Genomic DNA, 27578 nt, shown 5'->3' with positions numbered 1-27578 from the left:
ATATTTATATAAATTAACTAGATTAATAACTTTACAATAAAAATGAACCATCACTGATAACAATAACAATCTGTATTGTAAAAAGCGCTCTATAAAGGTGACTTGACATTCTGTACCATTTTTAAATTCAGATATACATTAGTGCCTACTTAATTCCAAATATGTCATTTTTTTACTTATATTTTATCTTATTCATTTACTGTTGGTTGTACCTTGCAGTCATGCATTACAAGCTATGCACAAGGTCGTTTTCCCAAAGTCAAAGAAGGGTGAATGCACTGCAAAGCCACTTAAAACAGCCCCTTTAAATGGTATGTTATAAAATGAATTTTATTTAAATACATCTACAAATACACTTTACACATAGTGACACATTTGAGATGTTCTAAAGGGGTAGGTTGTGTATCAAAATGAATGAATATAATAGAATTTTCTTCTGTATGCTATGTTTTACAGAAAATGTGAATGAACTGATGAAGCTCGTCTTTGAACAGGTGTTTGCAGACCCCACACCATTCGCAGAAGAGCCCCATTCCCACATTTCTGTCAACTCAGTTTGAAAAACCTTCAAAGGAGGAAGATATTGTCCACCACGTCTCAAGCTTTAGTCAAGGGGCGGTCGAAATCCAACAAACTGTCCATCCGGATCAGGGAACTCCTGCTGAATCCGGAGCACAACACAGGATGGAAGAACCACCCTGATTTTCCGTCCTAAAAAGCCCCAGCACCAGCTGACGAAGCTTCGTTGGGCGAGAGAACGGTACCGCCTGTAAAGAGAGTTGTGGACACTATTAACATGTAAGATAAAACTGTAAAAAAATATGTACATATTTTCAATTCTTTGAGATACAATTAATCTTTTCTTCTTTTTTTTCCAAATATTTTGAAGAAAAACATTCATGTCTTAATTAGTTTTTTTGCAGTGGTGTCATGAAATTACATTTATATTGGTTAACAAAATAATGTAATAAAATGGCATTAAAAAAAACAACTTACCCTTCTTCTGTTCTACGCCTCAAAGTTCCATAATCAGCTTTGTAAATGTTTAAAATGTTCTGCAGGGTGTAAGGATTCAAACAGTTCGGTTCAAAGCCTGGGTGGTGTGTCATGCATTTTAGAGGCCCTGGAACCTGATTCATTCGTCTTAAAACCTAAGGAAGACAAGCCACCAACTATTTATAATACTGTCAAAATTACAAGAGTAAAAGCAACTCATTTCAAAGCATCAAATGACCTCTTTCTTTAACCCTTGTGCATCCTTATGGACATTTGTGTCTTTTTTAGTTTAGTTTATCGATCATTTTGCCTGTGCACACCGTTTGGCACAAAGTAGTTACCCTCAGGACCTTAAGGACAAAAATGTTCCCATTAAAACTGCAATATTTAATCCCAGGGTCATTTAACTATAAAATTATGCAGTCTTTGTTAATAGGCGTTCATTTTGTATATAATGTGTAAAATATTTTTTTTTACCAGATGGTGCCATTTTCTCAGGTTTGGCCAATGTTTTTATTCACGCGAGTGACGCGAAAAACAATCTGAACATCCCGCGAGTACATCTAGAGCGATTAACGCGATGCGAATATACACTTTGCTTTTGGTGTGAACACACCATCAAAATTCAATGTTTCATAAAATAGTATTTTATATAAAATATATGTTCATAAATCATTTTCATAAACTTAAACCTTTATTCTTACTGTGCGTTCACACCGCCGCCGGCGAGAGCGTCAAAGTGGCCGGAAGTCATTCATTTTCAATGAGAGCCGGCGGCGAGCTCCGGCGAGGGCGGCGCGTCTTGGACGGTGAGAGCGGCGAGGAGAAGTTGAAATCAGCTCAACTTTATGGTAATAAGCTAATAATGACGCGGTTCGGCGGCAACCAATCGGAATGCAGAAGTGCTCCGTTTGAGAGGATTCCAGGGAACGCAGTCAAGTAACTTTGGTTCTGACCAGATTAGTTCCCAAGCAAAATAGAGGAGAGGTTGATCATTTGAATTTGATAAGAAGGCGCGCAACACTATTTATAGGCAAGATTTTCGCGCTAGAACGCTTGTTTTTCAGCGGGAATGCAAATTAGAATAGCACTTAACCATGAAAACAAAAGCCACACCACACAAATGGCTTTTAATTGGTTTATTTCGTTAGCAAACATGTCACTATAATTGTGAGTCATAACCTGTAATTTTCACTTTTCCACGAGAATCAATGTATGTTATGATTGCCTAACGATTATACATTGGCCGGGAAGCCGATATTCAAAAGTGAAGCGTTTGTTTACCCCAGGGTTCGTAAACCAGCCCACGTGCACGCGCACTCAAATACGAGATTTTAATTTCTCCCCCGACTTGACGTCAAGACGGGGCAGGATATACCATATATGGACACCGCAGACATATGCTGCAGGAAGCCCGCCCTGCCCCTCTCCCCCTCATATTCAGTCAATAAAGATGCAGAAATGTAGTGCACACGTGAGTTGCTCTGTGGTTGACTGCCAGAATCAGCATTCAAATGTGTTTTCTCTACCAAAAACGGACCAAACTACCAGGGACCAGTGGATGAAATTCATTTTTAATGACGCTGTTCCAACAACCCTATCAACTGGCTCAACGTTAGGTGTCTGCGCTAAACATTTTACACAGGAATCCTTTACAAATTTGGGGCAATATCAGGCGAAGTTGGCCTCGAAGCTACGTTTGGAAAAAGGTGCCATTCCAACAATCAGGGACTTGCCTGAAATTGAAACGGTAAGACTGTGTTTTTATTACTCTACTGTGTGTAACAAACAGCAGCTAACTACTAATGCGGCTATTGTATGTAACGTTAGCTTTGAGGTAAACACGGGGAATGAACTCAACGAATGCTAGCCACATCTTTCCACTTTGTTTTACACTACAGTAGTGACGGTACAGGAGTCCATGCTCAGTGCCTAAAACTGTTTGCTAAATGTAATTATGAAAACAATATACCACAAAACATTATTAGCAAAACTAGTCGCGGCCAGGTCGGGTTCATTCACAACTTGCGCCATGATGTCATTTTGGAATGATATGCTGAAGTTACCTGCGGTGTCAAGCCCCCTCCTTCCTGCCACCAATCAACGCACCCCTCATTTGCATTATTAAAATGACCGTCCACGACAGCCAAAATATCGCATCAGATCTCGCGAGACAATAATGCATTCAGAAATAAGGGTCAGAGGAGCTCTGTGTTTATTTTTTTTCCACTTTTCTTTTTTAGAAGGGCCTGAAAGACTATAATAGAGCGTGGGTATCCAAGGTAATACTAGGTTATGACTCCTTTAAGTTCTTTCCATCGATCAATTTTCTGCAAAAATAACGATCGACATGCTTGTTTGCTTTACGGCCCCTTTAAATAAAGTAAATAAAAGACCAAACATTCGATCTGCGTCAGAGCATCAGAGCGTCCACGAATCTTTCCACGGCGTCGCTGGCTACAAACAATTACTGAACTTTTCATCTGTCATGTGAAATTGGGTCATGTGGAAAGTGACCATGTCACTTGAAGTGTCTTTGCACGAAACAGTTTTACTTATGGAATTCACGAAAGCAGTCCTTGTTTTTGTCGAGATACAGGTGAACGGTGCACTTTGCACATTTGATTACAGTCTGGCCCTTGCAATGTTGGAGTTTGCAGCGTTGTCGCTCACTTTCAACCACTGGCCAGTGACCCACAGCATCTGAACGGACTTCCTGTGTCGGCATAACCGTAGCTGGACCTCGATGTTTCTTCTTCTCAAACTCCCTTTCAACATCCAATGAAGGCCGCCCCCTCTTCTTCTTCGACAGATCCTTGCCTTGCATGCAGAGTGCCTGTGCAATAGATGTTCTGAAAGCAAGCAAATCCTTCTGCTTCTTTCTTGGGACTGTCAGTGACTCACAATCCCGCCGATACAACAACCAGCTGTTGACAATGACCATGTCCACAAAGTGAAAAAAGAGTCTATGGTAGTACTTTTCTGACCTTATGTGGATGCGGTAATATGCAATCAGTGCATCAAGGGCATCAACGCCGCCCATGAACTTGTTGTACAGGCTGATGATACTTGAGCATTCCACAGTCACTTTCTGTTTCAGATTATTATCCCATCTTTCAATGTTGGAAACAGGCTGTGCACTGGCAAAAGTGCTTGCAACGATCACCCCTCTGTTGTCAAACCATTTGACTGCTCTTATTTCCACATTGTCAACAACAACCTGTTGCTCTTCAAGTGTGCCTCTTCCCTTCTTCTTCATTTCTGTGTCTGCACTGAAACTGCACCCTCGCAGGCGACACTGCCGTACAGTCCCAAGAGCTGGTATCCCATTGTTTGCAAGAGCAACAAACAAATCCAAGGAGGAAAACCAGTTGTCAAAGTACACCAGATGATTGGCAGCACCATGGATAACTTGTACAAGCTTTAGCACAATGTTTCAACTTCCCCCAATGTCTGCTAGTCCTGGTACAGGCTCAATTTTCCCTGCAAAGATGTCAAATGAATGCACCAGGCCTCACGAAGCACAAAAGATCTTGTATCCCCATTTGTATGGCTTATTGGGGATATATTGCTTGAGACTTGATTTTCCTTTGAATGGCACCATTTGTTCATCAATAGACAACATTTGGTCTTGAGAGAGAGCCTGAAATTTGGGGAGGAGTGAATCAATAAGTGACCTGACTTTGAAAAGTCTATCACAGTTGTTGGGTGCCATGTTGTCATTGAAATGAATGAAATGTTTTATTTCTTCCCATCTGTCTCGGGACATCACATCAGCAACATGTGGCACTCGACATGCACTGGACCAGTACATTCTTGACCTCGGTAAATGGAAAACACTCATGTACACTACAGTGCCAATAAACTGCTCCAGTTCATTCTAATCCAATTTGAGGGCACCATTTGGATTTTGTTGTGTGCAATAAAGATTGCTTTGTTCCACAATAGTATCCAAAAGATCAGAATCAAAAAAGTCTCTGAAGTATTGAATGGGCAATCTGACTGCATCAGCATCTGGAAAAGCACCTTGCCAAATTGGAATGTCTTTTGCAGACTTATTTTGCTTCACTGTCTTCCATACTACCTTTTGTCTTTTTTTTTTTTGTAGTGATAGCTGATTTCCCTCTTGCAGCAGTAGCACTGGTGCTAGGATGTACATCACGATTCCCATCGGAGTCTTCATCATTGTTGCTGTTGTCAGTTCTCTCACCATCGCTGCTTTCATCACCTGGTGTAGGAGTGTAGTCTTCATCACTATCCCCACTGAGCAGTGCGTGCAAAAGGTTCCTAGGTATGTATCGAATGTGCACAAACAGGCATTGGGGAATACACACGCTATCTCACCTGCAGTCTGAATGGAAGGGGTTTGATGCGAATTCACGACAGTCAGTCTGTGCTCCCAAGCTTCACTTTTTTATGACAGTTTGTTGACACGGATATTTTTGTCCTTTAATGACCTTAGAGTAACTTTTTTAAATTGACACACAAGGGTTAAATTATGTGTATGTGTCCCCCCCCCCCCCTCCCCCACCCCCACCCCCACAAATGTGAAAACTGCTTGTGTGTGAACATTTTACAAAAAGAAGATTGGTTTAATACACACACACACACACACACACACACACATATATATTTTTATATATATATATATATATATATATATATATATATATATATATATATATACACACATCTTTTTATGTAGTAATTTATTGCAGTACCTTTGGTATTTCCATGCAGCAGACATGTTCAACGTCGGTGGGCATTCGATTGCAGTTTTCACATCTGCACCTAAAATAAACCACAAAAATACACCAGTTTGTTTTTAAACTGTATTTTATGTCATCACTTCAGGCAGTGGCGTGCACAGACCTCCTCAGGGGCAGGGGCAGGAAGGACCAAAAAGGGCAACAAAAAAAGAAGAGTTCCTTTTTTTTATCCTTTCTTTCCTTGGCATTTTATGAAAAGATGTTGATACAAGAAGAATGCATAACACATCAAACGAAAATAGGGATGTGATGATAATATTACTAAATATTATTTACTTTACCAAACAAAACAGTGAGAATCAAGTTTTCATTTTCAAGAATAATTTTCTTGATGTTGTAAAATGTATGTGTTGTGCATAAAAGTTAGCCTGGTTAAAACCAGACCATTCTCAGTTGTAACTGAGTTATGGTCTGGCAAAGCGTCATAGACAAATCATTTCCAGAGGGGCGTCACCAACGGACGTCGCGGATAGACCTAAAACCAATCAGAGCGATGAAGGAGATGACGTATGCAGAGCGATGGAGAAACATCTCCGAGTGTTGTTCTTTGCTCGGTTTTTAACAAAAAGGAGACGTTCAAATTGCTTAAAACAGACGCGATAGCTGATTCGAACGAGTGATGTTCGACGGCAGCATCCATCTTTGTAATGTAGGCTACAAAATCTGCTTCAAAATCCCAGCGCTGTCGTCATCGTGTAAAGCCCGCCCCAACATTTCTGATTGGTGCCGCGATTTCGACGGATTGGAAATGGGCTTGAATGAGCTCTTTGCCAGACTAACTTTCAGAGCAAATCTAAATTTGCCGGAAGTTGTCTGGGTTTTCCCAGGCTACATAAAAGTGTTAGCTATCATGAAATCAGTAACGCTTTATAATAAGGTTTCATTAGTTAAATTTGTTAACATGAACTAATAATGAACTTCACTTCTACAGCATTTATTAATCTTAGTTAAAGGTGCTCTATGTAACTTTTAGCGGCCTCTAGTGGTGATGTTTCAGATTGCAACCAAATTTTACAAGAGCGCTCGTGCTCGAACTCATAGACAATACCGTCTATTACGCAAATGTCTCGGCGAATACTTGACGGATTCGGCGAGCACCGAGCTCGTTGGGACCATCTAGTCGAGCTGAAAAGAACCATATAAGTTCCATAGTTTTTGGTGGTGTTTTCGCGGAGATATTAGCAGAAAACCATCGGGCGCGCTGCAAAATTGCGGACGCCGGTGACGTCACGATCTCAGAAGAAAATCGCTCGTATCTCTTGAACGCAAAGACCCAGAGAGCTCAAATTCAGGGGAGGAGGTCCCAGGGGAACCCTTGCCCGAACGCTAGAGTGGCGGGCCTCGGGGATGCCCCCTACCGGATCGCCGTTCGCTGGGACCCCCGATTTCGAACGGCTATAACTCGGGGAGCCGGGCGAGTTGGACCTCGGGGGTGGGCTCGTTCCAAAGGCCCCGTCCAGCACTACGAAGAGTCTTGGGAATATTGATCAAAGATTGACTGAGATATAAGCCGAAAAACGTGTGCCTTTAACCGGACGTAACTCCCTGACCGTCTACAATAGACTGTATATAAGGAGAGAGGCTCGGGAGCGCGCATGCACGTTGGATTTCGCGACCCGGAGACTTCACATAAAAATAGGAATACTGGCCTTCAGGGGTAATAGCAAAACTCGACAAGTGGATCATTTTAATGTGTGATTACAACCCCTTCACACACAGGCAATAAAAAAAAGGATTCATTTTAGTAGAAAAGTTACATAGAGCACCTTTAAAATTATTTCAGCATTTACTCAAAACATTGTTAACATTAGTTAATGCACTGACTGTGACATAACATGAACAAACAATTAACAGTTGTATTATTAACTAAGATTAACAAATACAGTAACAAATGTGTTGCTCATGGTTAGTTCATGTTAGTTTACGTGAATAATAAACAAAAGAACCTTATTGTAAAGTGTTACTATGAAATCAAAGATATAAATTCCTTACAATTTATGCCGGGCGTACACCAAAGGATTTTCACAGTCCCAGACTAAAGACCGGCCGTTTTTAGGAATCTTACTGGAGTCTCGGCGCGCTCCCGTCGTCTTGATCGTTAAATGTGAGGTGATAATCTGCAGTCGGCGACCCGATTTATGCCAGTCTTTCTCTAGCCTAGTCTTTCATATCAAACATGTTTGATATTATCGCAAGTCCTAGCGTAGTCATAGTGACGTAAAACAATCAACAACCAATAAAATCGTTCTCAGAAAACCGGAAACAGGAAGCCATCAGTCACAACAAAGAAACATGTCGACGGACGTGGAAACACAACGAGCGCCAAGTAGGCGAAAATGGACCAGGGATAAAGAGGAGCGCCTTGTCGAGCTTGTCATGCCATTAAATAGTCAACTCTTTATTAAGAAATGTTCACATAACAATGTCTAATTTGATTTTTTTTTCATTCCTGGAAAATAAAGTGATTTATTGTAATTAAACAATATAAATTAAAAAAAAATACTCATCAAACAAAAAATATGCATAAAAATGCCTATTTTAATGGAGGAAAAAATTAGGACCCCTAATAACTAGTGATACCCCCCTTTGTTGAAATTAATTCAGTGAGATAAAATGGTGGAATGGCTGATGTCAAAGTCCTTTGAAATATGCATCTTTTTAAATCCTTTTCCACACTCATAAGCAGTGTGGGGGGAATATATGGGGGGTGTCCTAATTTATTCCTCCTCAAAAATTGCATTCTTTTAAAATTACATTTCACAGAGAGTCTTAAAAAGGCCTTCCTTATTTTTAAATAGTTTAGTTAAATCACTGGGTCCTTCAGTATTTTTAAAATTGGTATTACATGTCCGTATGTCGAAAAATAGACAGGCTTTCATGGTGTCCTATTTTTTTCACATGACTGTATGGTTGCCTTTATATAATTTAATAATAATGATAATTTATTATTATTTTTATTATTATTTAATGATGATAATCACATAATTTGGACAGTGGCTCCCACCCCCTGCAGAACACCATCACTGCACTGAGCAGCCATCACTGCACTGTTTATTTATTGTATATATTGTTTACATTATTATTATATATATATATATATTTTTTTTTACTATCCACTGTGCTGCTGCAACACTGAGAATTTCCCCATTGTGGGAATGTCAGGTCTATCTTATCTTATATACCACCACCACTGTAGGCCTACCTTCATACATATTTTGGATCATACAACATAATGTGATACAGTAGCTAACTAGCTGCTTCTCCTCCCTTTTTGTTAAATCACTGCTGAGCATGATGGGAGGAATTTGGTGGGAATAAAAAGCTAAAATAATCTAGTTGTAGTCCTGTAAATAGTGTCACTACAAGATTCAGTGTTTGTAAAATCTTTAGTCTGAGACTAAAAACGGTGAACCCAAGTCTTTAGATGTGAGCTGATAATCTTATAAAGTCTTTTCTAAATCTTTTCAAAGTCTTTAGGTGTACAGAAAGCATTAGAGTCGGACATGGACTTAAGATTTCATTTCCCTAGATGTAGGACATGAAGTCGTTGCAGTAAAGAAGATAAATTAAACCGTTATAACAATACATCTAAAAAAGGTAAGTGGTAACTTACCACTGTGAAACGTTCTGCTGAAGTCGCGCATGCAAAGTTGATTCCGATTCATCGTCTTGGTCATCTGCATTTTCAGGATCCGACTCAGGCTCGAACTGATATGGTTTAAAAACTGAAGACATAATTATTAATGTATAAGTATAACTGTCATTATAATTGCTTTGTAAGCTGAAGCACGCAATTATGGAAAGGGGGCGTTACGAACTGAATCAGCTGGCCAATCAGAACACACTGCGCTTTTAGGAAGGAGGGGCTTTGTAGAAATCAGTGCATTTTAGAAAGAGGAACTACAATAATGTACAGTATAGGGGCTTTCGCACCGGGTAGTTCTAGGAACTAGCCACCAGGGCGGTTCCCCGAGAACTAATGGTTCCCTTAGGAACGTTTTCCTGGTTGCATTCGCACCGCCAGTAGCAACTCTGAAGTCTCGTAAGCCGCGCTTGTTGTTGTGAAGTATTTTGATGGAGCGGCGGAGCTTTATTTTGACGGCGTTGAGAACACCAGAGCCTGAGCACACAGTGCTCGCATTCTCCGTGTTCATTAGTTTACGATCTGTCTAACAGTCCTGTCTAACAGGTTATTAGATAGCACTGTTATACCTATAAAGTAGACCGTATATGGTATAAGGTATTAGTGCATGCCTTGTTGTTGATATCCAGTGTTGCTGAGCAGAAACACATAATCATGTTTGGCTTGGTCCCCTCAAAGTCGCGTTGGATTTTCTCCTCAGTGTAAAGGTTAAGAGGCCCATCTATCACGGTTTTCCATGTTCGTAGAGTTAGTTTTTGGAGTAAATATATAGGTTAATAACTGTTTACACCGCTTTTTTTTTTAAATGGCAGGTGCTGGTGTTTCGCGTGCGTTCGGCCAATCAGCGAACACTAACGTCACTGGTAGTTCCTATAGTGCTGGTTTAGACCGACTCTGAAGGAGGAGATAAATTAGTTCCTCCAAAAGGAGTTCCTAGAACTAAAATCTGCGGTGCGAACACGCTTGTTAGTACTTCCGCCAATTATTCTAGAAACTGTGAAAAAGTTCTTCCTGTGCGAAAGCCCCTCATGTGAATTATTATTTATTTTTTTACATTAAAGCATGTTAACATTTTTTATTACAGTCAATACACAAAATAATGATATTTGGAAAAAAGCATCATATGACACCTTTTAATGTTACTCAAAATAATTGTTTTGTTTAAGCTTCTTCTGTATTATTATTTCCTAATTTGATGTGTGACTTCATGTCATAATACGAATGTTCAATGTTGAAGTAGGACCTTCTCATGTTCACTTGAAGGCAGCATTAGTATTTGTCTGGTCATGAGATCTCAATGTCTGTCCACATGAGGGACCCCGCTCAATGTCAAAATAAAACCACTTTAATTAGGACACTCATATGGCACTCTTCAAAAGTATTATTTATTTTACTTTTAGAGGAGGACATTTTAATGGGGATCAAATGACTGAGTTCAGCTTTGAGAATGAAACCAACCTGTTTGTTCCTCAGTGAATGCTTCTTCAATCATCATGTCTTCACTTTCCTCTTTCATAAATGTTTGTTCTTCAGTTTCTTCTTGTTTCACAATGAATGCTTCTATCTTCGTTTCTTCACTCTCCTCTTTAATAAACGCCATCTTTGTTTGATCCTCAGTATCTTCTTGTTTCACAATGAATGCTTCTATCTTCATTTCTTCACTCTCCACTTTAATAAATGTCATCTTGGTTTGTTCCTCAGTTTCTTCTGGGTTCACACTCCTCGCTTCTTCAATCTTGATTTCTTCACTCTCCTCTTTAACAAATGCCATCTTTATAATGGTGTGTCTCGTGGATCTCAGTCACTTCAATTTCTCCTGTTTAAGATGAGAATAATTAACAGCAAGTCAAATTAATCCAAACTAAATCTCTGGGTCTCAATCAGGGGTGCGTTTCCCGAAAGCATCGTTAGCCAACTATGGTCGCAAGTTGGTCGCAATTTCCATTGAACTCTATTGGTAACGACGGAACTTGCGACCATTGTTGGCTAACGATGCTTTCGGGAAACGCACCCCAGAGTGATTACCCCCAGCAGGACAAATTAATAATAGAACACAAATTATACAGGATGCAAGTTTAAACACGTTTAATAGATACAAATTTCAAGAAAACATTTGCAGTTGGTTTGTAAAAGTTGTATTTAATCACACGTGTGTTTGTTTTCTGCGTTCCAATTCACTTACTGTTTCGACCTGTCTCGTCAGCATGCGGTGATTCGAGCTATTCGAATCAATGAATCATTACGTGTAGCATTTGATTCAATTGACTCGGAGTATCAAAAAGGTCCGTTATCCCATCACAACTTTCTCCATTGACCGAATTTGTTTTACGATAAACTGATTCAAGATATACGACGCGAAATGAGACACGCCTTTTTATTACTCATGTATGGATGCACTTAACTCACAAAATAAACGTCCATTCGTTAGATTAAGCAATACATTTGTACATTTAATGCAGAATAATTCATTTAAGACCGACTCTAATAAACGATTTTTATCGATTTAAACCATAGACTGTAAAACTCGTGAAATGTTTAAAAAATCACAAACCTTTCTTCAGCCGAATCACAACTGACAAGGGCTCGCGCCGCAGACTTATGACATCACACAGTCAGACCCAAAATAAAAGTCCCGTTCACACGCTGCTGTCAGAAAATTACATGCAAAACACACACATAGTAACTTCTTGGTAACTTCTTTTTCAGTAACAAGACATATTTAAATTAATGTTTAGATGCAATTTTCTAAAGTGCCATAGCAAAAACGAATTACAATGATTTTTAAAATAAATACAAACCATTATTAGGGCCACAGACAAACACAGAAACAATACAGTAGGTAACATGTTCCAATATGTTTTATAAATTGTGTAAAATTTAATAGTGACCGTGTGTTTATCCTCTTTGATTAATTTTCTTGGCTTTGTAAATTAGTCGTATAAAAGCAATTGATGACCAGGATGAGGAGCAGCAGAGAGAAAGAGACAGAGAGGATGAACTGATGGAGTTAATCCGAGAAGAAGACATGAGGTTTCAGAGAGAGACAGAGAAGAAGAGGAGAGCAGGGAGAGGATGGACAGACTCTTCTCTCTACTTGAGAGTTTGATTAAAAAACAAAGATTTTTTTTAAAATATATTAAATGAAACAAAATTAAGTCTTTGAATGCATTGTTTAATTTACAGAAAAATAGAGTTTGAGAAATGGAAAAACAATAACACAAAATTAAAATTACTGATGCAATAAAGCCACTCCCCCAGTTTCTACTCCAAATTAAAGGACACTACATAGTAAAAGTAGATTATTTTAAATGATTTTTATAATTATTATACCCCTAATAATCCATTACACATGAGCAATTGTATTTTTACAACTATTATTAAAAATATAGTTTAAATGAATAAAAATACAAAGATAATATAAGCAATTGTATTTTTACAATTATTATTAAACATTTAGTTTAAATGAACATATAAACAGATAATATGTAATATACGTAAGATTTATACAATTACCGTAGGCAGGGACCAAAGTGGCTATTGCGGATTGGACGAGATATCGCCCAAAATGCTCAAAAGTGGCGACCAAGCCACTGCTGGGACAGGGACGGACTGGGGCTAAAAAACAGCCCTGGACTTTCTCCCAAATAGGCCCATCATCCGGCCATTCGCCACTAGCCGCGCAACAGACACTAGCCAGGATGTCCTGATAATATGCCACAATACTGTATCAGACAAGGTATTCACAGCAAGTAACATCTCAAAACCAATGATGATAATAATTGGGGTTGTGTTTATTAATGAAGCCTCAGCCTTCAAATAAAAACAAAAAATGTACAATACCATCACATCTGCATTGAAAATAAAATACAAGTAATTAAATGTCACTGGCTACAGAAACCTCAAATTACACAAACTTGTAATTATAAAATATATAGTTACTATATACTATAACTTATAACTATTCAAATATAATGTAAGCAAATTTAAAAGTGTAGTAGGCCTTATAAAACTAACTTTCTGACATATTTGCTGAAACTGACCCTGTGTTCAAGTAGAACTATATGAAGCAGGTAATTTAAAAAAAAAAATCTGTCTCCTCTGGTACTACCTACAGCCTAGTGTAATTAGCAGAAATCCACAGCTCCCTGTTCAGATGCACCCATCAGGGCCATAAGGGGTGTCTAACTGCGTGTTAATCACTGCTCATGCACCTGCATTCATTCTCCCTGTGGGGGAGGGCCTTAGGAGACCGTTTTGGGCTTTAGTGGAAAAGGGTGAGGGACTGAGAAGTTGTCGGTGTTCAAGTTTTTTGGCTAAGTCCTGGATCTTCACAATACAGCACCTTTAATGTTGGGGAAGTAAAAGTTTCTTGAGAAGGGCACTATTCTGAGCAACTCTGTCTATTATGAGGTCATTGTCAAGGGACATGAGGATGTCCTTCTCTGTGGCCATTAACATGAATGTTTCCAGGTGTTCCTGAGAAGTTCTGCTCCTTAAGCGATTCTTAATGTACTTCAGTACAGAGAAACTTCTCTCACAAGCTACCTGTGTCACAGGCAGAGTGAGAAGAAATTTGTAACCTAAGCCAAGGATGTGATAGGCATCTGTCAGGAGGTTGTACCGTGTAAGAAGTTGATAGCAACACATTGGGCATTCTTTGCAAGATTTGCAGGTGCTGTTTTTTATTTCTGCCTCTTCCCAAACATCTGGGTCATCCTCTGCTATCCTGACTTGGTACTCCTCAAGAACAGATTGTTTAAGACGTGGCCATTGGGCTGCCAGACACTTTAGCTCACTTTGCAAATTAGCAGGAGTTGCCCTGCTATCAAACCTGAGCAAGCATTTGCTCATCTCCTGAAATGCAGTATCAGGCAAGCCTGTTGAAGAAACTTCTGTAAAGTTTCTTGGATCAAGGAGAGCCAAGTCCGCATGGAGGGAACCATGGGTTAAAAAGCGCCTATGGATGCTCTCTGTGACTGTGTCCATCACCTGGTTATGAACTTGTGCTTCATATGCACTGTTGGCATTTGTGAAGCTCTCATCACTTGCCTTCTCACCAGCCATCATCTTCGTTTTTCTCCTCCTTTTCTCGGGAAGCATTTCCTCCAGTTCAAGGTCACAATCCTCTTCAGACAGTGTTGTATTTGCCCACTGTACAAAAACATCAGCAGCTTTCTTCACTGACTCAAAATCTCTTGACATGCTCTTCAAAGCATCTTCAGTGGTCAGAACCATTCGGTGAGCAGACAAGATGTCTACAGCATGTGTCTGCAGGTATTTTGAGAGTGGTGTTGTGACCTCAAAAATCCTAAGAAAAAGCTGAGCAGTTAGAACGGTTTCATATCTCCTTAAACCTTCCAAGTACCCTTTTGCTTTGACACGCGCTGTTGTTTTCAGGTTTTCCTGGCCCTGACACCTGTCCAGTGTCCTGAGGACGTCAATGTAGACACACTGGTCTGGCTTTCCAAAGGACCCAAAAATCCTCTTCAAAGCAACATCCTTGGCCCACCACCTTGTTTCTCCGATAATGGAAAGGCGCTTGTGTCGACTGTCATGGCTTCCTTGCTCCCACAAATTCATCCGTTGGTATGACTCACGAAAAAAGACTGCAATATCATTCAATAGTGAGAACAAGGATCCACTGGAGAGGGACACTTCAGCTGTGTCAGCCAGAACCAAGTTCAGCACATGTGCATAACACCATACATGCACTTGGTTTGGCGCTTTAGAGGACAACAGTGTGGAAAAACCTCTGTATTTTCCTTGCATATTTGATGCACCATCAGTGGCATTACTGACGCAGTTGCTAATTTCCAAGTTACATTTTTCAATCACATCTGCAAGCATCTAAACAAAATATTTTCCAGTAGATGCTTCACATTTCACCACTGCAAAAAGCCTTTCCTGTACTGTGTCTTTGACATACCTCAGAACTATAGAGCACTGCTCTTGGGATGTGATGTCTTGTGTTGTGTCAATCTGCACTGAAAACATCCCAGCTTCAGTAACCTCTTTTGCAATAGTCTCCTGAATTAACTGCTGCACTGTAGATATTACTTTGATAACAGTTGTTTTTGACAGAAATGTCACAACAGAACCTCGACCTTTAGCCTGGGTTTGATGCATCTTCTTGCTTTTTTCTATGCACTCTGTAAGATGTTCCTTCATGCATACATCATATTTCCCAAGAAGAATGATAAGCTCTAAAAAATTCCCATGATCAATGCTCATGTCATCCAGAGTGTAAGCTGCTTCAGACTGTGTCCCTCTGTAGCTAAGTCCTCTCTTGCCAATGACCTTAACTATGTCTACAACACGTTCCAACACCTGCCGTCTCTTCCGCACTTGATCTCTGTGGGCCACTACTTGGGGACCATGAAGCAGACTAGCTATATCAGCTTTTGATGCCCGTAAAAAATAAGCTTCAGCACATAGCCTGTGCATGTTGCTCCTTTCATGCTCCTCTACTCGTTGACTGACATGCTTCCAGTCCTGCATTCCACTTATGAAGGGATTTGTTTCACCTGGCTTGGCAAATGCTAAACAAACTGTACAATACAACGTGTGATTCTCCTCACAGAATGTGAGCCATTTGCGGTTGGTACCATCTTTACAACTGAACACTCTCTGCAGAGACAGGTTTTTAGGCTTTTGCTGAGGGTGGTTAGCAAAAAATTGTTCCAGGCTGTGACTATCTGACTTGGGCCGTTTGAAATGTTGTGATGTAGAGCATCCTGGGACATTCTGGCACTTCCCTGCACTCTCCCTGTCATCTTTTGTACTGCAACTATCTTCAACCTGAATAAACAAATGAATTTAAAGATAGCTTATTAGCCAGCTGAAGATTGAACCCCTACTGATTCGCTAAGATAGGGATAAAGACAGCCTATTTTAATGTGTCCTGCGACTGGCACTTACCAGGACCTCTTGCTGATGTGAAGTTAACTCTGCTGTCTGTCCCTCATCATGACCAGGCTGTGGATGCTCAGGCTCAGCTTCCACTTGCTGGTCCTCTAACGTTACACTCTGGCTAAGCAATGCAGTGCTGCTGGCAGTTGCACAGCAACCAAAAAGCTCTGTGAGCTTTTTACATTTTGCTGCATCAGTCTCGAGAAACTTGGCCCTCTTTTCTTTTACTTTTTCCCATCCACCTTTCTCCTTACGTTTTCTGCTAGCCATTCTGCCGGCCATTTAACCCTTTCACATAAATGTAAAATATTCTGGCTGACTGTTATTTAGACCGTTATTTACTTTATGGTTTCCATGGTGACGCGTCATTGCTTGTCACGTGACACACCGCAGCCACAACAGCACTGAATTAATGATGATATGCTTTATGTCGTTTTTTCTTTTTATTAAAAATATTCACACATTTTTTAGCATGAAATATCTTATATTCAGATTGTCAAATAAATGCAAGTGGGTGTGTTTTGTTGTCTAAACACCTTTATAACGATCGCGTTAGTTGAGCTGTGAGCGATGGGCGCCGTCATAGTGCCACAGTTCAGAGAATCGGATCTGTTGGATTTAGGCTACAACACGTTAATTCATCCACTTCTCCCAAAATACATGAAAGTAAGTGGCCGGTGAACTGGGAGAAGAATAGAGTAAACTTTAAAGTTACTTACACAATGTGTATCTGATTGATATGAATAAACGTGTCTAATTATTATAGAAAGGTTTCCATAGACATCAGTGTGTATTTTACAAACTCTATGTCTCTCTAAATGTATTGTATTGTTTGTTTAGTACCTACGTATGTGAAATTATATGTCTGAAACCTAAAACCTAAAAGAAACATTATGTGGTTGAAAACACTGAAAAGTTGTGATGACAGCGCTGAGCGCGTGCGTCTCTGGCTCAGCGCCAGCCAATGCGCGAAAGCACATTTAATATTAGCAAATGATCACGGTGCACTGACAGTTCTAATCACACTGGTGTGTGTGTGTGTGTGTGTGTGTGTTCGTACGTGCGAAAGGGTTCATTTCGCCCTGCAGCTCATGTACAAAACTGTACATTTTTCTAAACTGACCTGCTTCCATTACAAATCTGACTGCGGCCGGGGACGAATCACAAACTGGCTAGTAGGCCGACTCTTCTTCCTCAGTTTTTTTTTTTTACACGTTGCATATAAGTGATCGCATTAGTGTCCCTACTGTTGTTGGCTGTTCATATTGCTTTATTATACTTTTTTTTGTGCCGACGGCCCTCGGTTGGACGGCCGTTCTGGACTTTTCCGAACGCACAGATTGTCAGTCCGTCCCTGTGCTGGGATGAGTCTGTCGTGCCGCAAGATTGGAAATTTTAGCAAATTTATATTGACAGTAACAGAAAAAAACAGATGTGGATGGGCCGCCAGAATAAAGACCCTGGTATCCATAAATATAAACAGATTATATGTATACAGTACAGCATATGAGTCTCTGTATACCGATTCTCTCGCGAGAAGTGAATCACAGCTACTCTACGTTTCAAGGCATGTGATTGGCTGTTCGCTGCTGATGTCACACTTTCATGTGCACATGCTCCATAATCTCAGGACCAAAGCCTGAGTTGACAGAGAAAGCTGATGATCAATGTCGTGGTACCAGTTAAGCCTAGTTGGATTATTTTTGGTTTTGTCAAATTAATACTAATCCTATAACGCTGAGTTTGTTCAACTTCCATCATGGTATGGGTATAATAAATGATGGACATTAAAGTGATTGGGTCCCACACCTTATACTGGCCTTTTAGTAGTATTACAAACCCACCCACTACTAAGGGGTAGTGGGTGTTAGACGGTTACACCGGTACTGCCGTCTGCAAGGATAAAGTATATTTTTATAAATATATACACTGTATATATATATATTACGGGTGTAACGGTACGTGTATTCGTCCCGTATGTTACGGACGTCACGTTTGGTGGATGCAATAACACTACAAATACATTCAGTCACAGGCGATCCACACTCCAATCCAGAAGGGGGCGTGCGCGGAAATGCAACGCTGTTTTCTACCAGTAAAAAGCGGAGAAGAAGAAGAAGAAGGGACAATTGGTGCGTCCTAATTCACATACTATCTGTCCTAAATGCGGACAGAATTATTACGGCCCAAATCGTAGTACGTTGAAATGAGTTTTCCAAAGAGACCCGGATGGTCTACCATTTCCGGTTAGAATTCGAAGTGCAGATTGATGCACACTCTAACGGCTAATATTCCCCACAGCTCATTGCCCTCAATATGTAAGTGTAAGCATTTAAACGTTTTTTGTTGGCATCCTTCTGTCTTCGAGAGACAATGGTTTAGAATCTGCACCCAGGTCAGTCTGTGGTTTGGTTGCAGACTCTACTATGACTGTAGAGTCCGATACGGGAGCGACAGCACCGCTGGCACTTGCTACAGGTGTAAGCAGTGGTGATGTCAATGGGAACAGGCTGAACGCTTTGCTGCCGGCGAGTCCTCTTCTCCTCCCACTGCATTGCTCTTTTTTCTTCGGCTAAAAGGACACCAGTCTTAACGGTGGATCGCCAATTTTCGCGGTCCGATGTCACTGCTTCCAAATCAGCCGGACAGATGCTGCACGTTTTCAAGTCTCGCTTGCAGGCGTCCTTATAGCGCAGGGTTGGCCGTCCAGATGGTCATATTCCTGTGGCAAGCTGAGAAAGCTGGAGGAAGAGGCACAACTGAGAGAGGAAAGAAGAGAAAGAGAAGAGAGAGAGGAAGAAGAAAAAGAATTTAAGAGCGAGAATGGAGATGAGGAGAGAGGCAGCAGCTAGAGAAGAGAGGCTGCTCACTTTAATGGAGGTCCTCACTAAATCTTTAATGAACAAATAATTGTGATGAATTAAAAAAATTGTGATTTTTCATTTTGTTTAAGTGATTGTGGTATTAATCCTTTCAGGCTTAAATTATATTCCAGGAACACAAATATGACCATTATTTATTTCTACTGTAAATGTAAAATCCATTGATAGTATATATTTAATAAAATACAGTCGACATTAGTTAATATCAGTTATTTTTGTCCATTGGAATGAAGGCAGGATCTGAAACGGTTAATGTATAAATGAATTGCCACTATGTTCAGTTGCAGACAATTGACAGTATGCTTTTATGAAAATTAGTATAGCATTTATGAACATTAAGGGAAATTTAGGGAGGGAGTAACTTTTTTTTTTTTTGCTAAAAGCAAGGAGTTGAATAGTGGTAGGAGAAGCAGCCAGGATAGGAGGTAATGATTATTTGTGTTTTTCATGTTTTTTAGTAACTTTCTAAATTCTCTATTTTATAAATGATTTATGTTTCTCTTCGGCTATAATTTTGCAGACGATTTTAGAGCTATAACCAGATGTTAACCTGTGTTACTATAATAGAATGAAAAGCTATGACACATTGTACGTTAATTAAAATATTTTTAATACAACCAATATTTTATTTATTTTTTAAAACACACACACCACTTCTCTGGCATCAGCGTTGTCCTCATTATGTGGTCTGTAAAGTTCAATTGATCATCAATCACAAATCCAAAGTTCCTGGCTGACCTTGATGGAGTTATGGATGACAAACCTAGCTGAGTGGAGAAGTTGTGGTGTAGTGTTGGATTGGCCGGGACCAGAAGCAACTCCGCAAGGTCTTCGCAAGGTTTAGTTGAAGGTTGTGGTCCTTCATCCAGCCAGAAATGTCTGTCAGGCAGGCTGAGATGCGAGCAGCAACCTTCGGATCATCAGGCTGGAATGAGCGGTAGAGTTGTGTATCATCAGCGTAGCAGTGATAGGAAAAGCCATGTTTCTGAATCACAGATCCTAGTTATGTTATGTAGATGGAGAAGAGAAGTGGTTCAAGCACTGAGCCCTGAGGCACTCCAGTAGCTAGATGTTGGGTCTTAGATACCTCACCCCTCCACGACACCCTGTGCGACCTACCTGAGAGGTAAGACTTGAACCATTGGAGTACGGTTCCCGAGATGCCCTTCGTCTTTAGGATTGACAGGAGGATCTGGTGGTTAACTGTGTCAAAAGCAGCAGACAGATCCAGCAGGATGAGAACTGAGGATTTGGAAGCTGCTCTTGCCAGTCTCAGAGATTCAATTACCGAGAGCAGGGCAGTCTCAGTTGAGTGTCCACTTTTGAAACCAGACTGATTGTTGTCCAGGAGGTTTTTCTGTGTAATAAATGAAGAGATCTGGTTGAAAACAACTCGTTCAAGTGTTCAAGTTTTCGCGACGAATGGAAGAAGAGATACCGGTCTGTAATTTTCCAGATGTGCTGGATTTAGAGTGGGTTTCTTAGGGGGCTTTTACACTGGGCTCGTTTGCTCGGGTCCGAGCCTGAGCGCGTTTGTTCCTGGCGCCCCGTTGGTCTGGTTTCACACTCAACTTGATTCTATCGAACCCTGGTGCGTTTGCGTACATATTACGTCATCGCAAACGTGCACGGCGCATGATAGAAAACAGAACGCGGGTCAATATTGTGTTTTTTATTAATTCGCTGCTATTATGCGCAGTTGAGTGAACAATACAGGTTTACTCTGCGTGTGTCACATAAGGTGGCCTTCTGCTGCTTGCAAACGGACTCTTTTGAGGAGACAGTGGATTTCCAAATTTGGTGCCCTGATTTCACGCGCAATGCACGAATACACTGTAGGCTCACTCTCGCTCGTATCCAAGGTAAATCATCAACACTATCATCCCTTACAAGTGTTTTATTTAACTGAATACACCACAATAAGCTAAAACGCATGCGCAGGTCACTTTACTTCCTGAACAAGTGTGCACCCGAGTCCGTGCTGCTTTCACATTCACGCAAACCGCGGCACAGTTCGGGAGCAACCGAACTCAGACCACCTCCTCCAGGTAGTCTCGGGTTCGGTACCCCAGTTCGGACCCGGGTCCCATGACAGCGTTCACATTAGCGATTTTTCATGCGAACCGTGCCCCGTTCCGAACTAAACTGCCAGTGTGAAAGCCCCCTTAAGCAGTGGGGTTACCTGAGCCTGCTTAAATGCTGTGGGAAAAGTACCATTGTGAAGAGAGGTGTTTATGATGTGTGTGAGTGCGGGTACAACTGAGGAAGAAATGGTTTGAAGTAGATTAGTGGGAACAGGATCAAGTGGACAGGTGGTAGGGTGATTGGAAAGGAGGAGTTTGGAGACATCTGCCTCTGAAAGCAGAGAGAAGGAGGGTAGAATGTGTGTGTTAGCTGGTAAGATGTGCGTGTCATCTTAGTGAACGGGTCTCATTCACTAATAATCGCGTAGGCTACACTATGCGTATTTATACGCACATTTTAACTTCTCACGAAAACTTTCCGGTTAATTCACAACACGTGTATACACATGAATTTATTATTAAAATCTTTCTAATGTTGATGAATTCTAAGTATTTTAAATTAGCGCCCGAGGTCAGTAACTAACATAAAGATGCGCAAGCCATGTCCATAGAAGGGAATTCAGCACACCCTTTTCTTTAGTCACTCTCAGCAAACATCTTTCAAAAGACGCATTCTCGCCTGAGAGTACTTGCTGCCAAGAGTGCCAACAAGTTGAAATGCAATAAACAACTTTTATACAGACCTTACAGAATAGTAGTGGGAAGATCGGAACATTTTACTGACATTTTCCTTTCTTTCATTTCAGCAGAATATTTAAAATGTTACATCTTAATAGCCAAATTCCCCAAACACATCAAATGTTGATCACATTTAGAATAAGAAAAAAATTGCAATGCAAGGAAAATGCCAAATTATGAGAAACAGAAACGATTAATTCATTTATCTGGGTCTTCAGTCTGTTAGTTTTCATCTTTTGAGTCTTCGGGTTTGAATTGTTCGTTCATCACGTGACAGCCCCATTTGCTGAAGCTATGCAGTCAGTACCGGATACAGAATTGATTAGTTCATCTCTTGGGTTTGAGTCGTTCGGGTTTATGTCACGTAACTGTATGTTGTTATTAGGCTATATATATATATATAGGTATCTTTATCAAAGTGATTTTCCTCATCATAGATACATTTTAAAGCATTACCAACTCTTTAGTACCACATTCATATGGAAAAGATCCATCATGACAGAAATTCTAAACAATTATAAATTGTAAGAAATAAAAAAGCTATAATTTGAGACCAAAAACGCAGCATGTAACTGTTAAAACTGACTACACACTTATTTGTAAGAAAGTTTGGGAATTATTAAATAATTTCTGTGTCCAGTGCTGTCACATCATGTCACGTGACAAAAGAACGAAAGACTCACAAGAATCAGACCCAAAAGACTTGAGAGGTGAACTAATCATTTCTTTTTGCGGCACAGACAGCATAGCCTCTATGGGACTGACGGGAAGAACGAAAAACTCGGACCCGAACCCGAAGACTCGAGAGATTAACAAATAATTTCTGTTTCCAGTACAGAACCTATAGGATTAGGATGTTGCGCATGCCGGTCAACACAAAACTAACGAATGACCCAGTGGCACCTCTGATGTCTCACAAATAGACCTGGGCACCTTGCAACCTTACGTTAAGTCTACTATAACAAACCTGGGCGTCAAAATGGACTGCGATTTTAAAATGGAGAAGCAGATCAATTCGGTTGTGAAGGCTAGCTTTTTTCAGCTTAGGCTTCTTACTAAGCTTAAGTCCTTTTTATCTTTTACAGACCTTGAGAGGTGAATGTAAAAGATACATGCTTTTATTACATACATGCTTTTTTTACAACACGACTACTGTAATGCCCTGTATGTAGGTGTCAGCCAGGCCTCCCTCTCTTGTCTACAACTAGTTCAAAATGCTGCCGCTCGTCTCCTTACTGGAATTCGTAAACGAGATCACATCACCCCTATCCTTGCCCCTCTCCACTGGCTCCCAGTTAATTTTAGAATTGATTTTAAGATTTTGTTGTTTGTTTTTAAAGCCCTTAATGGACTAGCCCCAGCTTATATCGCTGATCTGTTGAAGCCACATGCTCCCTCAAGGTCATTACGGTCTGCGAATCAGTTTCTTCTAGTTGTCCCTAAAACACGGCTCAAGAGCAGAGGGGATCGTGCCTTTTCAGCCGCTGCACCGAGACTGTGGAATGAACTGCCTCTCCACGTCAGACTAGCCCCCAGCCTTACGGTTTTTAAATCGCATTTAAAAACACATTTCTTTTCCTTGGCTTTCAACCCAACATGAGAGTGTGATGTTTGCTGTATGTTGAAATTGTCTGGTGTTGTATCTTTTCTAATTATTTATATTTATTGTATTTTATCTATCTACTTTTTTTGTAAATGTACAGCACTTTGGTCAACCTTGTTGTTTTAAATGTGCTATAGAAATAAAGCTTGATTGGTTGATTGATTGATCACTCTCTCCCGAGTCTCATTAAAGATTCGTTCAAAATGAACAAATCGTTCATGGCCGACCCATCACTATTACAGAACTCTGATTGGCCAGCTGTACATCTGCGTCTTCATGCAGAGCTACCTCGCAGCTTGAGCACACCTTTTCTTACTCTTTTGCTTGTATACACTCACCTAAAGGATTATTAGGAACACCATACTAATACTGTGTTTGACCCCCTTTCGCTTCAGAACTGCCTTAATTCTACGTGGCATTGATTCAACAAGGTGCTGAAAGCATTCTTTAGAAATGTTGGCCCATATTGATAGGATAGCATCTTGCAGTTGATGGAGATTTGTGGGATGCACATCCAGGGCACGAAGCTCCCATTCCACCACATCCCAAAGATGCTCTATTGGGTTGAGATCTGGTGACTGTGGGGGCCATTTTAGTACAGTGAACTCATTGTCATGTTCAAGAAACCAATTTGAAATGATTCGAGCTTTGTGACATTGTGCATTATCCTGCTGGAAGTAGCCATCAGAGGATGGGTACATGGTGGCTATAAAGGGATGGACATGGTCAGAAACAATGCTCAGGTAGGCCGTGGCATTTAAACGATGCCCAATTGGCACTAAGGGGCCTAAAGTGTGCCAAGAAAACATCCCCCACACCATTACACCACCACCACCAGCCTGCACAGTGGTAACAAGAAATGATGGATCCATGTTATCATTCTGTTTACGCCAAATTCTGACTCTGCCATCTGAATGTCTCAACAGAAATCGAGACTCATCAGACCAGGCAACATTTTTCCAGTCTTCAACTGTACAATTTTGGTGAGCTCTTGCAAATTGTAGCCTCTTTTTCCTATTTGTAGTGGAGATGAGTGGTACCCGGTGGGGTCTTCAGCTGTTGTAGCCCATCCGCCTCAAGGTTGAGCGTGTTGTGGCTTCACAAATGCTTTGCTGCATACCTCAGTTGTAACGAGTGGTTATTTCAGTCAAAGTTGCTCTTCTATCAGCTTGAATCAGTCGGCCCATTCTCCTCTGACCTCTAGCATCAACAAGGCATTTTCGCCCACAGGACTGCCGCATACTGGATGTTTTTCCCTTTTCACACCATTCTTTGTAAACCCTAAAAATGGTTGTGTGTGAAAATCTCAGTAACTGAGCAGATTGTGAAATACTCAGACCGGTCCGTCTGGCACCAACAACCATGCCACGCTCAAAATTGCTTAAGTCACCTTTCTTTCCCATTCTGACATTCAGTTTGGAGTTCAGGAGATTGTCTTGACCAGGGCCACACCCCTAAATGCATTGAAGCAACTGCCATGTGATTGGTTGATTAGATAATTGCATTAATGAGAAATTGAACAGGTGTTCCTAATAATCCTTTAGGTGAGTGTATGTGAAATCTACATTGTTTAAAATTTTTACTTAACATGTTTATAAGAGTATAAGATTTACGAGTGTTTTCAGTTGTTCATACATTTTTACGTAAATTTAGAATACATTTTTGGAGCGAAAGTTATTGATTAATCATGGTTTGTTCGTGAAAATGTTTGTGCGTAGATTTCGCATACAAATTTGTGTGTACGCATGCTTATTGAATGAGATCCTTTGACCTTCAGCACACTGCCAACACTATGCAAGAGTGCCTTAAGGTGCATATCTGCTGGCAATTCCAAATCCCATTGAAATTAAGCTTCATTGGAAAAGAAAAACCCCATCACAGTCACTTTTTCTTTATACAAATGAAATACATTTTGCACAGATACATATTTTCTGGTGCCATTTTAAATAGCCATGCCATTTAAAACACTTTTCAGAACACAAATAGTGTCTCTCTTAAAATCTGCGTGACTTCATCTCTATGTGAAGACAATATAATAATATATTTTTTTCCCAGATTGAAGGTGCAGGTGATTTTTTTTAATTGCTTTATTTCTTAAACCTTTTGCCACGCACTGAACTCTGCAGTTTCTTTCCGTGATGACTTTGTAAATTACGTTTCAGGTCTCTGTGAATATGTGGAACTATTCTCACACTGAAGACATGTGGAGCCTCATGTGATTGTTAAGGTTTCCTTTAAATCTGAAACTCTTTTCACACTGAAGACACTTGTAAGGCTTCTCTCCAGAGTGAACTCTCATGTGAGTCTGAAGGTTTCCTTTCAGTGTGAAACTCTTTCCACAGAGAGAGCAGGTGAAAGGCTTCTCTCCAGAGTGAATTCTTATGTGAACATCAAGGTTTGATTTGTTTATGCAAGTCTTTCCACAGTGGTGGCACATGAAAGGCTTTTCACCAGTGTGAGTTATTACATGTCTCTTAAGGTGATTGCTGTCTGTGAAACTCCTTCCACACTGATGACATATAAATCTGTTCTCTTTTGAGTGTATCTTCATGTGGGAATTAACTGTTTCTTTACGTCCAAAACTCTTTCCACACTGATCGCATTTGAACGGCTTTTCTCCAGTGTGACTTCTCATGTGAGTCTTCAGATTTCCTCTTCTTGAGAAGCTCTTCCCACACAGTTTGCAGGTGAAAGGATTCTCTCCAGTGTGACCTCTCAAGTGGACATTAAGGGTTGCTCTGTACGCGAAACATTTTCCACACTGGTCACATGTGAACGGCTTCTCTCCAGTGTGAATGTTCATGTGATTTTTGAGGCTAACTTTATGACAGAAACTCTTTCCGCAGTGATGGCATGTGAAAGGCCTCTCTCCAGTGTGAATTCTCATGTGAGTCTTAAGGTTTTTACTGAATCTAAAACGGTTTCCACACTGGTGGCACATGAAAGGCTTTTCTCCGGTGTGTTCTCTCTTGAGGACTTCAAGGTTTTGTTTTTGTTTTGGATTAGATTTAATCTTCTGAGCTCTTTTTCGTGAGGCCATCTTTTCAGCCAGTGTGGATTTTTCTCCAGTCATGAAATCATGATGTTTCTCATATTTCTTTTTCTTTTCTACTTCATTGAGTTCTTGACTCTCCTCTTTCAGCGGCATGAAGTCTAAGGTGAAAAGACAAATACAAGTTACCACCAGTGTCATGAGTTCACCTGCCCATCCATCCTGTCTCGATAAATGATGGCAAACAAATTTGGCTGTGAGTGTGACAGTGTATAAACATTGGCCAGAGGGGAGAATGGGGGCTCTGACAAAATATTCTGCTGTGGCAATGGAGAAAGTAAAGGTAAAGGTAGAGAAAAGGAGAAACAGCACTTCTGATGAAGCGATCACTACTGAGATTATATTTAAATATAGAGGAGGGAGATCTCACTGATAAGCAGAGGTAAACCAGAAAAAGAAAACCATGCACAGCAAAAACTCCAGTGTTAAAGGTGCAGTGTGTAACATTTTTGAGTATTTATTAACAGAAATGCAATATGACATCCATAACTGTGTTCAGTGGTGTATAAAGAACTTAATAAACCGTAATGTTTTTATTACCTTAGAATGAGGCATTTATATCTACATAGGCGCGGGAATCCCCTTCTATAAAGGTCGCCATATTGTGACGTCATGTTTCTACAGTAGCCGAACGCGAACACACAACGCTACAGAGCGCATTTCGTCACTACCTTGAAAGAGAAGCCGCAGGAAGCTAGAAGAAGCTAGTCATAAACACCATGAGTAGTGACTTTTCCCTTGTCAGTGGTGTAAATATGTAGTTGGATTGTTTCATGTAACTTAATTCTTCTCCCTCGCTGTGTTATGGCTTTGCTATGTGGGGATAAATGTGCTGGTTAAGTTCGTGAGACAGCTGATTAGTAGGCTACTCTTGTCATTGACCGTAAAACAGTTACAGGAATCACCAACCCGTCGATCTTGGAAGCATTTTAAGTCGATCGAGTTTCCAAAATCAGAGAAAA

General features: G+C 40.4%; 2 protein-coding genes across 2 annotated transcripts; both read right to left on the bottom strand.

The window, feature by feature from the left end:
* Positions 1 to 533: 533 nt before the first annotated feature.
* LOC130073218 (uncharacterized) lies at positions 534 to 11225 on the bottom strand. The gene is made up of 5 exons (XM_056238684.1): positions 10867 to 11225; positions 9379 to 9490; positions 5718 to 5787; positions 997 to 1151; positions 534 to 767 (listed from the first exon to the last, which is right to left on the bottom strand). Exons 1-5 carry the CDS (start codon positions 11177 to 11179, stop codon positions 605 to 607), a joined length of 813 nt encoding a protein of 270 aa, XP_056094659.1. The 5' UTR covers positions 11180 to 11225; the 3' UTR covers positions 534 to 604.
* Positions 11226 to 25530: 14305 nt separating this feature from the next.
* LOC130073215 (gastrula zinc finger protein XlCGF8.2DB-like) lies at positions 25531 to 26713 on the bottom strand. Its single transcript, XM_056238682.1, has one exon. The coding sequence runs from the start codon at positions 26710 to 26712 to the stop codon at positions 25753 to 25755; it is 960 nt and encodes a 319-aa protein (XP_056094657.1). The 5' UTR covers position 26713; the 3' UTR covers positions 25531 to 25752.
* Positions 26714 to 27578: the final 865 nt, after the last annotated feature.

The sequence above is a fragment of the Rhinichthys klamathensis genome, unplaced genomic scaffold, assembly GCF_029890125.1.
Source record: "Rhinichthys klamathensis goyatoka isolate OS25496 unplaced genomic scaffold, OSU_Roscu_1.1 h1tg000530l_1, whole genome shotgun sequence".
NCBI classification, from domain to species: domain Eukaryota; kingdom Metazoa; phylum Chordata; class Actinopteri; order Cypriniformes; family Leuciscidae; genus Rhinichthys; species Rhinichthys klamathensis.
This window is presented reverse-complemented; position numbering and strand designations above follow the sequence as displayed.